Source organism: Anser brachyrhynchus (assembly GCF_964034855.1).
Source record: "Anser brachyrhynchus genome assembly, chromosome: 1".
NCBI classification, from domain to species: Eukaryota; Metazoa; Chordata; class Aves; order Anseriformes; family Anatidae; genus Anser; species Anser brachyrhynchus.
In genome coordinates, this window is record NC_137694.1 from 67574063 (window position 1) to 67586894 (window position 12832).

At 39.0% G+C, this 12832-nt stretch overlaps 1 protein-coding gene across 10 annotated transcripts in view; it reads left to right on the forward strand.

Moving 5' to 3' along the window:
- The window catches only part of PTPRO (protein tyrosine phosphatase receptor type O), a 156004-nt gene that overhangs the window by 107021 nt on the left and 36151 nt on the right, over positions 1-12832 (forward strand). For all 10 annotated transcript variants that reach the window (XM_080562121.1, XM_080562124.1, XM_080562129.1 and 7 more), the window contains 4 exons: positions 1613-1733; positions 4320-4513; positions 6913-7024; positions 12266-12417. In XM_080562121.1, the coding sequence (XP_080418247.1) occupies positions 1613-1733; positions 4320-4513; positions 6913-7024; positions 12266-12417 (579 nt within the window). The remainder of the gene's footprint in view (positions 1-1612; positions 1734-4319; positions 4514-6912; positions 7025-12265; positions 12418-12832) is intronic.

Below are 12832 nucleotides of genomic sequence, written 5' to 3' on the forward strand. Positions count from 1 at the left end.
GAGCAGCGTGACAACTTCTGTCTAACTCCTTAAGCACGTGTGACTAAGGAGCCCGAAAATGGCTGCAGTGTTGCCATGTACTGCACCCTCAGCACACCCACGGGAATGGGAGAACAGAGCCAGTGGTCCCTGTGAATCTCCACCTCCTTCAACTTTGTGATTAGCCTGATAAATTACGTAGTACAGGGAGTTCTGCATCCTTTAAAAATCTATTTTTATATGGAGCTTTGTCAAAATATATTGTTTTATTTCAATAATAGCCATGCACTTGCACATTGGGAAGTGTCTTTTGAAGACAATTTGAGAATTGTTTCTCAGAACCAGTTTGTAATCTCCTTGAGTTATATTCCTTCCATTTATTAAAAATGCATTCATCTAATCAGGAAGCAAAGCAATATAATAGATGATTATAAGCCATGGATAGCAAGTATATACATATATGATTAAAGTAAATATTACAGGATTCATCTACAAACTCAAATGCAAACACCTAGAGCCAATCTGTGGATAAACAAGATATCTGTAAAAGTAAATGTGTTCCTTGAAAGTAGTTGAAAGGTCTACGTAGTTATTTGTTTCTTTTTATCACTACAGATATTCATACTGCCTCTAATCAAATTTTATCAGATTATTATACCTGGGATTATTAATGGCTGTTGGTTTGAATTCTCCTTGACAAGCTGAAAAGGGCAAAATTCAGTGCAGAGTTCTACTCATTTCTACAATCATGCATGAATTCAGTGATTAGCTCTTGAAAGCAGCTGTTAAAGACAAATTCCATTCCTCACTAAACCTGTGCTTACTGTGATGCACATAAATACATCAGTGTAAATCAAATGTGACTGTGATACATATTGTGGAAATGTTGCAGAGAAAATATTAGTAGGAAATATCATCCTGCATTTCTAGAAGGAGTGCATGACGTCTCTTCCTCAAAACTCCTAGCTGTCTCTTCAGAAGAGTTTTCATACTGTACCAGACCAGGGATCACCTGGTTAGGTACTCTTACTCTAGCTCTGGCCAATACCTGGGGTGCCACAGCAGCAGTTTGAATGCCAGTGTTTCAATCAGAAAAGAAAAATCAGAAGGTCTCTTCATCAGTTTTTGTAGTGCTGTGCAAAAGAGGCAAAAGAGAGTAATTCCTCCCTGATTTCAGCATTCGGTCATTTAACACTTGCATTTAGAAGACAGATTTCCCATAACACTGCTTGTTTACATAGCTGCAGATGAATTGGATGTCTGATGAAAAACCTCAGGCTTTTATTGAAAATACACTGTCTAAATACTCTAGCCTGGATAATATCACATGTATATGGATAATATAGCCTGAATATTTCAATAAGCCTTGGCACTAGGAGAGAGTGGCTCAAGTGGGTCTGCGGTGTCACAGCAGACCTTACACAGCAACGTAAGTGTGATTCTCTGAGCCAGATCATTTGTGAATCCAGTCCTGACCACTGTCAGAGTTTTGTCATTTTGGGCTTAATTGAATAGGGTTTTAGCCACTGGCACATCATGCCTTCAGTTAACTGAAGCAGTTCAACTACAGCCTCAATATTCTTTTAACTGACCAAATAAATACTTCACATCTGATGTGTTCCCACACTCTTAGGTGAATTCAAGCAGCAGCCTCATTGAGAATCTTGTTCCTGGTGCCCAGTACCAAGTTGTGGTTTACTTACGGAAAGGACCATTGGTTGGACCACCTTCTGATCCTGTTACATTTTCCATTGGCAAGTCCTGTATTTACTGTTTGAAATGTTTCCCTTTTCCCTTTTTTTCCCTTTTCCCTTTTTTTCCCTTTTCCCTTTTTTTCCCTTTTCCCTTTTTTTCCCTTTTCCCTTTTTTTCCCTTTTCCCTTTTTTTCCCTTTTCCCTTTTTTTCCCTTTTCCCTTTTTTTTTCCCTTTTCCCTTTTTTTTTCCCTTTTCCCTTTTTTTTTCCCTTTTCCCTTTTTTTTTCCCTTTTCCCTTTTTTTTTCCCTTTTCCCTAATATACGTAGTATATTTATTAAGCTGTGAAGCCCATGAAGGAGTACAGAAAAAATTGTCACGTTGGTTATTTCAAATGTAATGAACTCTTATTGAGAGTATTTGTTTTTCTTGTGTTGTCTAGCTCATTAACAAGGTGGGGAAAAGCTCCTTCGGCGAGAGATGGATATTTCATATTTAGACAATAGATTATTACAAAACCTAACTAGACAAAAATTATGGATTCACATACACAGGACCCTATGTAAGGAACTATCTTCACTTTTGGCCACATATATGTTCATCTCTAACAGTGCTCGTGCTCTGTCATTTACGGTGGGAGTCACCTCACTTAGGTATGGCCAGCCTAAGCTGCAGTTAGTCTGTGACCAGTTAAGAAGTGTGGGCACCTCTTAGAGGGGAACCACTCCTACTGTCTCGTGAAATGTATGAGACTGCTGTTAAGACATTTGTAGCAAATGTGCTTTATGAAGAATGTAATGTGATCCAGTCTGAAGGCCATGGTGCTAAAAGTCAAGAGAACTGGATTATCTTCTCCAGTACTATGACCATCACCAAACCTGATTTTCTTGAGTTAAGCCATGTATCTCAGTGTTCTCTGCTTGGAGATTTGAAGATAAAAAGAACCCTTTAAGAATGAGAGTGACATTTTCAAGAATGTGGTTACATGACCTACATGCAGAGCTTCTCTCCCTGTGCCTGTAATTCGAGATTCCATCAAGCTCCGAACTAAAGAGTGACTTAGGATAGGGTTTAGTATCTTTTAGCTGCAGTGTCATTTATTTTTTTAAGGTTATCACTTTAACAAAATGTAATGAGAAAGGGCAAAGAGAAAGATCCAGAGTATAGAATTACATTTACAGAGAAATATTTAACCTTTAGTCTCACAGCTTCTCCTTTTGACAAATGGTTTGCCTTGTGGGAGAGCAGGTGGCTGAAAATTAGAGATCTTCAGTATTTGTCACTCTACTTCTTCTCTGTGATGTGGGGAAGAAAGCAAAACAGAAAACAAGCAAAAAAAGTTAACCTGTTAAGAGGTGAATTCTGTAAATAAAAGTAGATATGTGGACTAGTAAATATGGTGAGAGCCTTTTCATTTTAGGCAATCTGCTCAAGTATTTACATAAGCTGGGTCCAAATAAAAATTTGAAAAGATAATACAATATAGTTCAGTAAAAAAAACAAAAAAGGTAAGTTAGTAAATATATAACCTTATTATTAAAAACTGTACCATTGAACAATTTTTAGAAAAGCTTTGGATTTTATTTCTCCCTGTATTTACTTCAGAAATCTGTAAGTTTCTATTTTCATTTGGGAAAGTGAAACCATATATTCCCAAAATAAATAACTTTCCTCATTTTCTCCACTTCTCTGCCTCATCACAATCATGAGCAGTTCTTATTCAACTAGAAATGGCAATCAATTTCTAAATAGAGTGTGTCATAGGTTTCTAATTATAAAGAGGATATTTTCTGAAGTAAAACAACAGTTGTACGAGTTTTCATTTCATTACAGAATATTGAATTTGATATTAAAATAGTAGAAATGCAAAACAAACTGTTCTGTGAAATTATCAGTGATGGTTAATGATGAATGAAGCGGAAATACAGTAAAATACACTTTAAAAGTATTCAGTTCTGCATGTATTTATCATAACCTTCACTCTAACTCTGTGAGTATTAACAGTTTATGGAAAGGAAAAAAAAGATCAAGTAAATGGCAACCGATTTTTGAAAGGAAATGCAATCACGTGCCAACATGGGCTGAAGTAATCTGGGTGTTCTTGACTTTGACCCTGCATGCAATAGCTGGGGCACTGCAACCCCAGCAAATGCTAGCAAAGTACTTATTTAAGTAGCCTCACTGAAGTCATGAAAAATGATTGCTTTCTAGACAAGTAAGGGTTGCAGAACTTGACCCTTATGTGACATATTTCAAATCATTTGACTTCTCTTTCCCAGTTTCATCATCTATGAGGCAAGAATAGCAATTCATGACAGCACCTCTAGGTTCCCCAGGGAAGGAAGGATAGACATAAAAACTGTTTCCTTCTTGTGGCCTTTATCTTCCAAAGTATTGTGGCTTTTGATGCTTTTGTTTTTGAGAATTCAACCTGAAATATCTCCTAAACAGCCTGATTTTCAAAGTCAATGGAAGCCTCTAGTCATTTTGGAAAAAGTAGACATAAGAAACAAGGAAGTTGTTGTTGTTAGGAATTCAAATCAGGAACAAATCAGAAACAGACAGAACTTAGTTAATGAAAGATATATTTTTTTTTAAGTGTAATTAATAACAAAAAAACATTATTAACCACGATTTCTGGTTTGTAGTGCCCACTGGAATAAAGGATCTGACGCTTTACCCTTTGGGACCTACTGCTGTAGTTCTGAGCTGGAACAGACCTTTTCTTGGCGTGTTCAGGAAATATGTTGTAGAAATGTTTTACTTCAACCCATCAACGATGACCTCTGAGTGGACAACCTACTATGAAATTGCAGCAACCATCTCCCTAACTGCCTCCGTGGTAAAGTGACCATTACTGACTATTGCTTTCCCATGCATATGTGATACTGGCACACTGGGGCTTTTCCTTGTCCAGCCTTTCCCCCATGAATATGTATACATGCATTTAAAACTGGAACACTTTTTTCCAGGCAAAGTAGAGAAAATGTCCAGGATGCTAGAGGCATTTACTTTCCTCAAGTGGGGGAATGCAGCTGAATGATGCTAAAAGTTAAGCAGAATAAGGAGGTAGAAGATGAGCCTCTCTTTTGTTGACAAATGGGCACGTTCAGCAATTCCAGAGGCAGCTTCAGTTTGTGGGTCAGTTTGTCAGTCAAGGCTTTAACCAATTCCAGCATCTCCTCAGGGGGAGTAGTCCAAAGCCTTATCTGCATAATGAATATTGATAATATGGATTTGGAGCTTGCAGGCTAGACTTGCAGTGAGCTATCTGGAGTGCATAGCTGCAGAGATGCTCTTGTGAAAATAGCCTTCATATTTTTGAAGATGCAAAGACATACACCAGCTTTTCACCTAGGCACAGATCATTTTCTAGAAGAACATGCACACAAATCTTTGCAAGATTGAGTATTCAACAGAAATTCCATGAAATTTTCCTCTTACTTTCCATATTTTTCTAGAGAAGATGAACAGGTTTTATTCAGGCTTTGCCATTGCACAAGACAGTGAGCAGTTTTAGCTGAAATTAGTTGTTATGAGTATGCAAAAAGGATAGCAATAACTTTTGCTGCTTGTAAGAGCCATAGTCATTTACCATAATTCATTTGATAATACTATTTGTGTACTAATTTCGGCTACAGCGGCTTAACAGTAATTGGGTACGTGAGTGTAAATCTAGCACATAAATCTCCAAGGAAATTAAAAACAAAAATAACTTACTAAAGGAGTAATTAATATCTTGTAATCATGACGCAGCACAATTAGATTAATACCTGAGTGATCCAAGTCATCTTCAAAATAATACCATCTTCCAGAGTAAATGTGGTTCATTAGAAAATGACATGATATTGCCCATTACCGTTGCAAATCCTGTTCGTGGAAGCTAAGGGAAGTTGGCTTCCTTTTCAACTCCTTTGAATTTTTTAAAAGAGTTACCCTGAATTAGAGAAGGAGCATCTTCCCATTGTGTTATGGCATTTAACATATAAGTAAGTATTGCTGAACTTTTACTTGGGATCACTAGCAGTGCTCGAGAATCCCACCCGTCCCACAGTTTCCCATACGGTCAGTAAATCATTTGATATCTCTGATAGTGGACTCTGAAGCAACAGTGCCAAGTCCAGTGAGGAGGCAGGGGATCAAAAATCAAGCTGATAGATTAGATTAGATAAAAAAAACTAAAAAAGATAGATAGATTAGATAAAAAAAAAAAGATAGATTAGATTAAAAAAAAAAAAAAGATAGATTAGATAAAAAAACAATTTCCTGAAGGGGTTATCACTTGGTCAGAAGTGTTGGAACTGAATCGGCCTTTCAGTCCATTTAGTTGCTTCATTTATTTTTTACTCTGAAGATTATTTTAATGTTATCAAAATAATGTTGGTATTACCAATATTACATCAGGAGCATGTCAGAAGAAGACCAAGTAGCTTCAAGGTCTCGGTGTTAATTGGATATAATTGTTTCTAAAAATCATAAAGAGAATAAGCATCAAACCCTGTATGTGGATTGCCTTGTAGCATCTGAAAAAAAGACCACTGCAAACAGCAGAGATTTGTGAAAAAAGCAGTTTCTAAGTTGTTGAATTTTTTTTGTTCTTATTTCCTATTTCCTTTTATTTTGAATTACAAAATATCATTAGGATTTTCATTTAAATAATTTTTTTCTCTGCTGGCATTGGAAGTATTTGAATTTTAACTTAAATAACACAAATGATATTGCAATATAAAATACATTGTATTTTATACTTCATTTATATCTCATTTGTATTTATATATATAATTTATGTCTCATTTATAAGTCATGTTTCATATTTCATTTATAATAAATGATAAAACAATATGAAATACACTTCAAAAATCTGAAAAGAAAAAAAAAAGTCCTTTGAAGTGATGACATCTGAGTCAAAAACATTGTTTCTAGTTTGCCTCGAAAGTCCATTTAATCAAAAAAGAAGAACCCATGTTTCAATGGGAGGTTCCCATGGTGGGTAGACCTGTGACCATGTGCCTGTGGATAAGCAGCAGTGCTATCACAACCATGTTCGGTCTCACTGCACAGATTTTTGAATAAATCCAAATGCCACAGAACAGTGGTTACCACTGGAGCAAGAAGTGCTTCCTTAGTAAAATGGTGCCATGTGTGGGCACTAGGTTTATAAACATTGTCTCATTTTATAAGTCATGTCTTGTGCTGATGAATTTTCTGCTGAGCTGCTCTTTGTCTTTTCTCGCTCTGCAGAGAATAGCTAACCTGTTGCCTGCTTGGTATTATAATTTCCGGGTCACCATGGTGACCTGGGGGGACCCAGAGCTGAGCTGCTGTGACAGCTCCACCATCAGCTTCATTACAGGTAAGCAGCCTTCTGAAAAGACTGTGGAAATGATGCCAGGAGCAGGAGTGCTGAGAAAGTCTAACACGGATGCTATGTTTCACCAGCAGACACTTGCAAGTTAGGGTATTTAATAGCTAAGGGGGTTTTGTTCTTGTTTGTGTTTTAAGGAAAGCTCTGATGACTGCTTTGGTAGATATAATTTTCCTGTGCAAAGCACAGTGTTTAACTGCTCTGTTCCAGTCGTCTTTCAGCTGAAGGCATGGCTCCAGAGAGAGCCAGTGATTCTGCTTGTCTTCTATGACACTGTACGTTTTACCCACTGAGAAGTTTATAGATAAACAAATAAAGTGAGTTTGGAGGTTTGTTAATATTGTGAAAAAAGTCCTTATATTTACACTGTTTCCAAATGTTTTTCTCCCCTTTCCTCCTCCCAGTAATCCACAGATCAGACCGTGACTGTGGCAGCTTAGCTAACGAGCAGTAGAGTTCTGTGCCCTTAACGCAGATCGAGGCAGGTAGTATGTTTAGCAGCATGTTTTTCTTGTGCTCCAATCTTGCCCTTCCTGCTGGGTGCATTTTGTTTGCACACCATGAGGAGAGAAGGGTGCTTCTGTGACCAAGGCATCACACCTGTGCTTGGTATGTTGGTGTTGTGAAGCTGTGGTGCTGGCCATCTTTATTGTCCACGATATAGATTCTCAGCTGAAGCAAATTGATACAATCCCACTGATAGCCCTCTCCCAGCTGGGACTGGTTTTGCATTTAGCACACTCCCTGTCTTCTGTCAGACAGTTTGGGCTCAAGTCTTCCATATGTAAAATGAATGCTGTTCCCTCTCTGGCTAATCCAAGACCTCCTGTAAGCTCATTGCCAAGTGTTTCTAGCATCCAGGCTGCTTAAGTCAAGGTTCGCTATCGAACCGTTTTGCTTTTACCACCATGTAGCTCACCTTGCAGAAGTACAGCTGATTGAAAGCAGTAAATAATTCAGATGTGCTATGAGAGGAAATAAGTATGACTCATTCTTCTTTTCCAGCTGTAGAAATCACATTATGAGGGAAATCAGGCTATGATTTCCAGCTACTCCCTCCTAAACAGATACTAGCCTAGACACAGATTTTCTGTTTGGTGAAAGTCTCAGAGGATGTAACTGGGGAAGGGAACTGAATACAACCCCTTTGTATTGATGATTAATATAGTTCCTGTGCCTGACAGAACCATGAAGGAAAAATGATCATTGTGTTGGTTGAGTCCTAGCTCCCCTGAAGTCAGCTGAAACCTCCAATCCTGAAATACCTGATCCCAGCGTATACTGGGACAAATCCTGGTGCTTGCTCTGTCTATCAGAAACTCGCAGCACCCACTGGGGCCCCGTGACAAGTCTTCAGTGACATGCAGTGTCCTTTGGCATCAGTCATCTTTTCTGTTTCACTCTGAGGAAGTAATTTTCCAGATGGCTGGCTGCTGTATATAGGGGGAAATGTCTTTTCCAACTGATTTGGGTACCAGGTTCAGCATTTTGGAGTGGAAATGTTCCAGTGGGGCCCTCACACTTTATGTCATGTCTTTAGAAACATGCAGCAAAACTTAGGAAGATGAAGGTTATTCTAAAATATAAGGATTCATCAGGATCATTTTGTATCTCTGTATGGGGAAAGGACTTTTACTGCTATCAGATGAAAAATGTATCAGTTTCTTACCTTGCAGACATAGACAAAATCAGAAATGGATGAAGATACCAGATAATATCATCCATTTGTGATTAGCAAAACCCCTTTTCAGAAAAATCATCTGGTGTTACAGTGAAAATATCCAGAGGGGGAGAGGCCACCAATCCCCTCGAAAGTTGTATTTAATTTCTCTTATTATCAAAGATTTATCTTTTGCTGCTTATCTGAATTTTCCTATTTTTAATATCTAGTCTATGATTCTTTTTACACTTTTCACTTATTGACTGAAGAGCCACAAATCTTTTTTCTTTTTTAAACCTTTGCACTGAATTTAGCTTCGCTCTTTTCTGTTGATAAATTGCATCCATTGAGCTCTTCAGGTGCTCTCTCAGTAAGATATTTTCTCATGCTGCTTTTTTTCCCCAACTCTGCCTTGCTAATTTTTACTGTCTTTACCAAAGTACATGAAAACCTGCACCTAAAATTGTAGTACCAGCCTGCTGAATGCTCCCAAAGAGGCAAAATCAGCTCTCTATTCAGTTCTCTCCTGTTTGTGCATCTCAGTGATTACATTTTCTATGGCTTCACACTGGAGGTCTGTGTGATTTGCTTCTATTTTGTCCCTTCTAAATCCTTCCTAGAGTAGCTACTTTCCAGAACATACCATCTGAGAAGTGCTGCCTGCGTTCCTTTTTCCTAAAGATTTGACTTTGCACCTGACAGTCCCAAATACACTTTGTTTGAACAGGCCCAGTGTAGGGGCCAACAATTCAAACCACAGCCCTGTCCAGATCCTCTCCTCTGCCAGTCGCTGTGCTACTTGCGTGGTTCATCAGCTATGCTTTTAGTTATAGAGTATTGATGAAAATGTTGAATACCAGTGAGCCAGATTTCAAGGGAAGAATCCTGATAAATAAATCCAGATTGATCAAATTACAAGAGTTTATCAATATACAATCACCATTGAATGTGAGCATTAAATACTCTCCTGCCCTCTGATTACCTTATTAGTTGAATACTCTTCATTTTTATCCTGGGACTACTGTCAGGCTAACTTGCCAGACAGAGGCATGCCAGTTTTTCATGTCTGCAGATTTGAAATGTTTATCCCCAGTAGATGCACTTTTACACTGTTTCAAGTTGTGAGGAGACTGCAAAGTTCTTTATCACCCTCAGCCTGTTTCTTTCCAGAGCGGGGGCAAGCAGATGTTTTTATGGAGCATTTGGTCCCTTTCTGCATCGTTCCGAATAACACTACCTCCCCTGCACAGCCTGAGAAGGTTGCCAAGAATTTAAAAAAGAAAAACAAAAAGGCCAAAACTAAACTTTAAAATACTAAATAGCAGGTTTTGTGATCTTCTTGACAGTACACCATCTGTCAGTTCTTCTGTGTATTGCTGGGAAGCTAACCTCTGTACCTGGAACATAAGCCTGATTTTTAAAACACAGCAGAAGGATCACCTGGGAGTTTGGGACCACACCTTGCAGCAAGCTCAGGGCAGACAAACCATTTCCCTAGCGCAGAGTCCCACTGCTCACATGGAGCCTATAGCTAGGCAGGGGCCCTACTGAACCACAGTACCTGGAATAAAGAGTATTAGAAGAGACTGGGTGATGTATAGCTCTCTCCCACACCAACTGTTTTGATGTCTCCAGAAGAGTGTGGAGGGAGGCCTGGGGGCCCCAGACTGCTCGTAAGTAAACACTTGCCAGAAACAGCATTTGCTCTCTCAGGCTCCTGCAGGAACAGTTGCGTGATGTTGTATTAACAGAAGGAGAAATTGTGGCACTGCTGGTGTTGCTGAGGTGACTAATGAGTTTTTAATGCCACCTGCTGTAAACAGCTGGATTTAAAGCAATCATAAGCAAGGGCACTTTAGACCACCAACATTTTTGTTTACTATGAGAATGCTTTTAGCTTTGGAGAAGCAAAAAAAATGGAAAGAAAGGCAGGCAGACTGTCGGTGTTGCTGAGTACAACTGCATCTGTCCTTACTGTGAAGCTCTTGTCTTTCAGTCCAGTGGATGCTTTCAGCTGTCGCTTCCGCCAGACAGGCAATGAGCTGTAATTTCCTACTGTCTTTCTGTGCCACTCAGCTCCCAGTGGACAATGGTGCCAAGGGAGTTGGGCACATCAGTCCTGGCCCGTAGTCTCATTTCATATACCCTGCAGGTTCTGTTGCTAAATATTTAAGACTTTGAGCTACGTGAGCTTTAGGAGGGCAAGCATGACATCAATTTCTAGGTATATTAGGAAATTAGTAGTAGTATATGAGATTCATGCTGGTAGTGACCTTAGATTGTAAAGAATACACAATCCATGATAGGGATGGTCTGGAGACTATAGAAATTAAAAGAAACATTGCTTTAAAGATTTTACAATAAATAAGTCTGCTTCCTCTCAACACCATAAAAGGGTGTTTTCAAGATGAATTTGAGAGGAGAGTCTTACTAAACGTTTCTAAATGGCTCTAAATTGTTCATGCATTGCATTTTCTGCCTTTCAGTAACTACTTCAGTAAATCTCTGTTCTCTTGACAACTGTCTCAGTGTAGAAGTCAGAAGCCTTCTTGAAAGCAGCAGTGACACCTTGTGGCCCCGTCGATCAGTCCCGTGCACCCAGCCCATCCTGCCTTCCTGTGGCTGCTGGCACCTAGGGCTCTGCCAGGGAGCAGGGCAATGGCTGGCTCTGCAATTAATAGAGAGAAGCATCTCCAGGGGGAAATTCTCTTCCTCCCATTAAATACTTACTTTAGCAGGAAAGCTCTGGAGGTTGTATGGTTGTCTTTCTCCTTTGGCTTCACAGGGAACCAAAATTTTGCTGGCCTGATGGCAGTTTCAGGGAGCGACCCACCATAAGCCAAGCCTTAGAACAGGCTCACAGGGTTGTGGTGGAGCGTACAGAGGAAGAGGAGGCACAACAGCTACTTTGCCTACTACCTAATGACATAGTCAAAAAGTTGCCAAATGCCTGTAGACTAGACACTTGATGCTTAGTTGTCTGTCAGCTGACTGCTGCCTTCTCTGATGGTGGGACTTTCACACTGGGAGCCAAAACTTTTCATGCAAAAAGATGTTCTTTGGCGAAGTGCAGGTTTGGGACATTTCCTCCTAGGAAGATGCAAACTCAGTGAAGAGGTATTTATTTTTTTCCTGTGGAAAAACTATCCAAATTATTCAGTGTGACAATTCTTATTTATTTCTCATTGAATATCACTGCTTTTCAGTGCTGTAACACAGGGAAGCAATGTCTGAGGCTTCTAATTTGACTTTGAATTCCATTTATAGATGTTAAATCAAAAAGTGGTTTGTATCAGTCACTAGCTTCATGCTTTTTTTTTTCTTAACTGAAGGACTGCAAACAAAAATATACTCCTGTTCCAAACGTTCCTAAAGGAAAATGCTATTTTTCAGTTCTTTCAGTTACTACTCAGGTGCCTGCATAAAATGCAGATGACTTTACTAATATGTTTCTGCTCTCTTCATGACGCTCTCTTCCCAACAGTATCCTTTTGGCAGAATTTTATTATTGGACTTGGTGATCAGTTGTGCCAGAGCCTGTCTGTAATATATTTGTCCTCTTCCTTCAGCACCAGTGGCACCCGAGATTACCTCAATAGAATATTACAACCACCTTTTGTACGTCACCTGGACCTATGGAGGAGACGGTACTGACCTCTCTCATTCCAGGATGCTACATTGGATGGTCATTGCGGAAGGGAAGAAAAAAATCAAGAAGAGCGTAAGTGTGACTGGGAAAACTGTCGTTCTCTTACTGTTTTGTTTTGTTTTGTTTTTCCTCAGTTGATAATTTCATATTACACAGTTTGAGCAAGATTGATAGAAGCCTGGTCAGTTGAAGTTATTTCAGAGTGTGAACACGCACTTCTAAAGACTCAAGTTCTCAAAATAGCCAGTGGGCAAAATGCTTCTATTGTGATCCTACACAAATTTTGATGATTTAGGTTAGAATTTAGAAATGGCTTATTAAACTTCTGAACTGCAGACAATAGAATGTAAAGAGTGTTTTTGTAGAAAACAGAGTCCTTTCAATTTCTAGTTAATAATAACCTAGACTACACTAGTGGCTGAGGGTTTTTTTAGTTCATTCATACCAATTGCTCTAACTTCCCTTTTTCTATTTGAATACAAGTTCC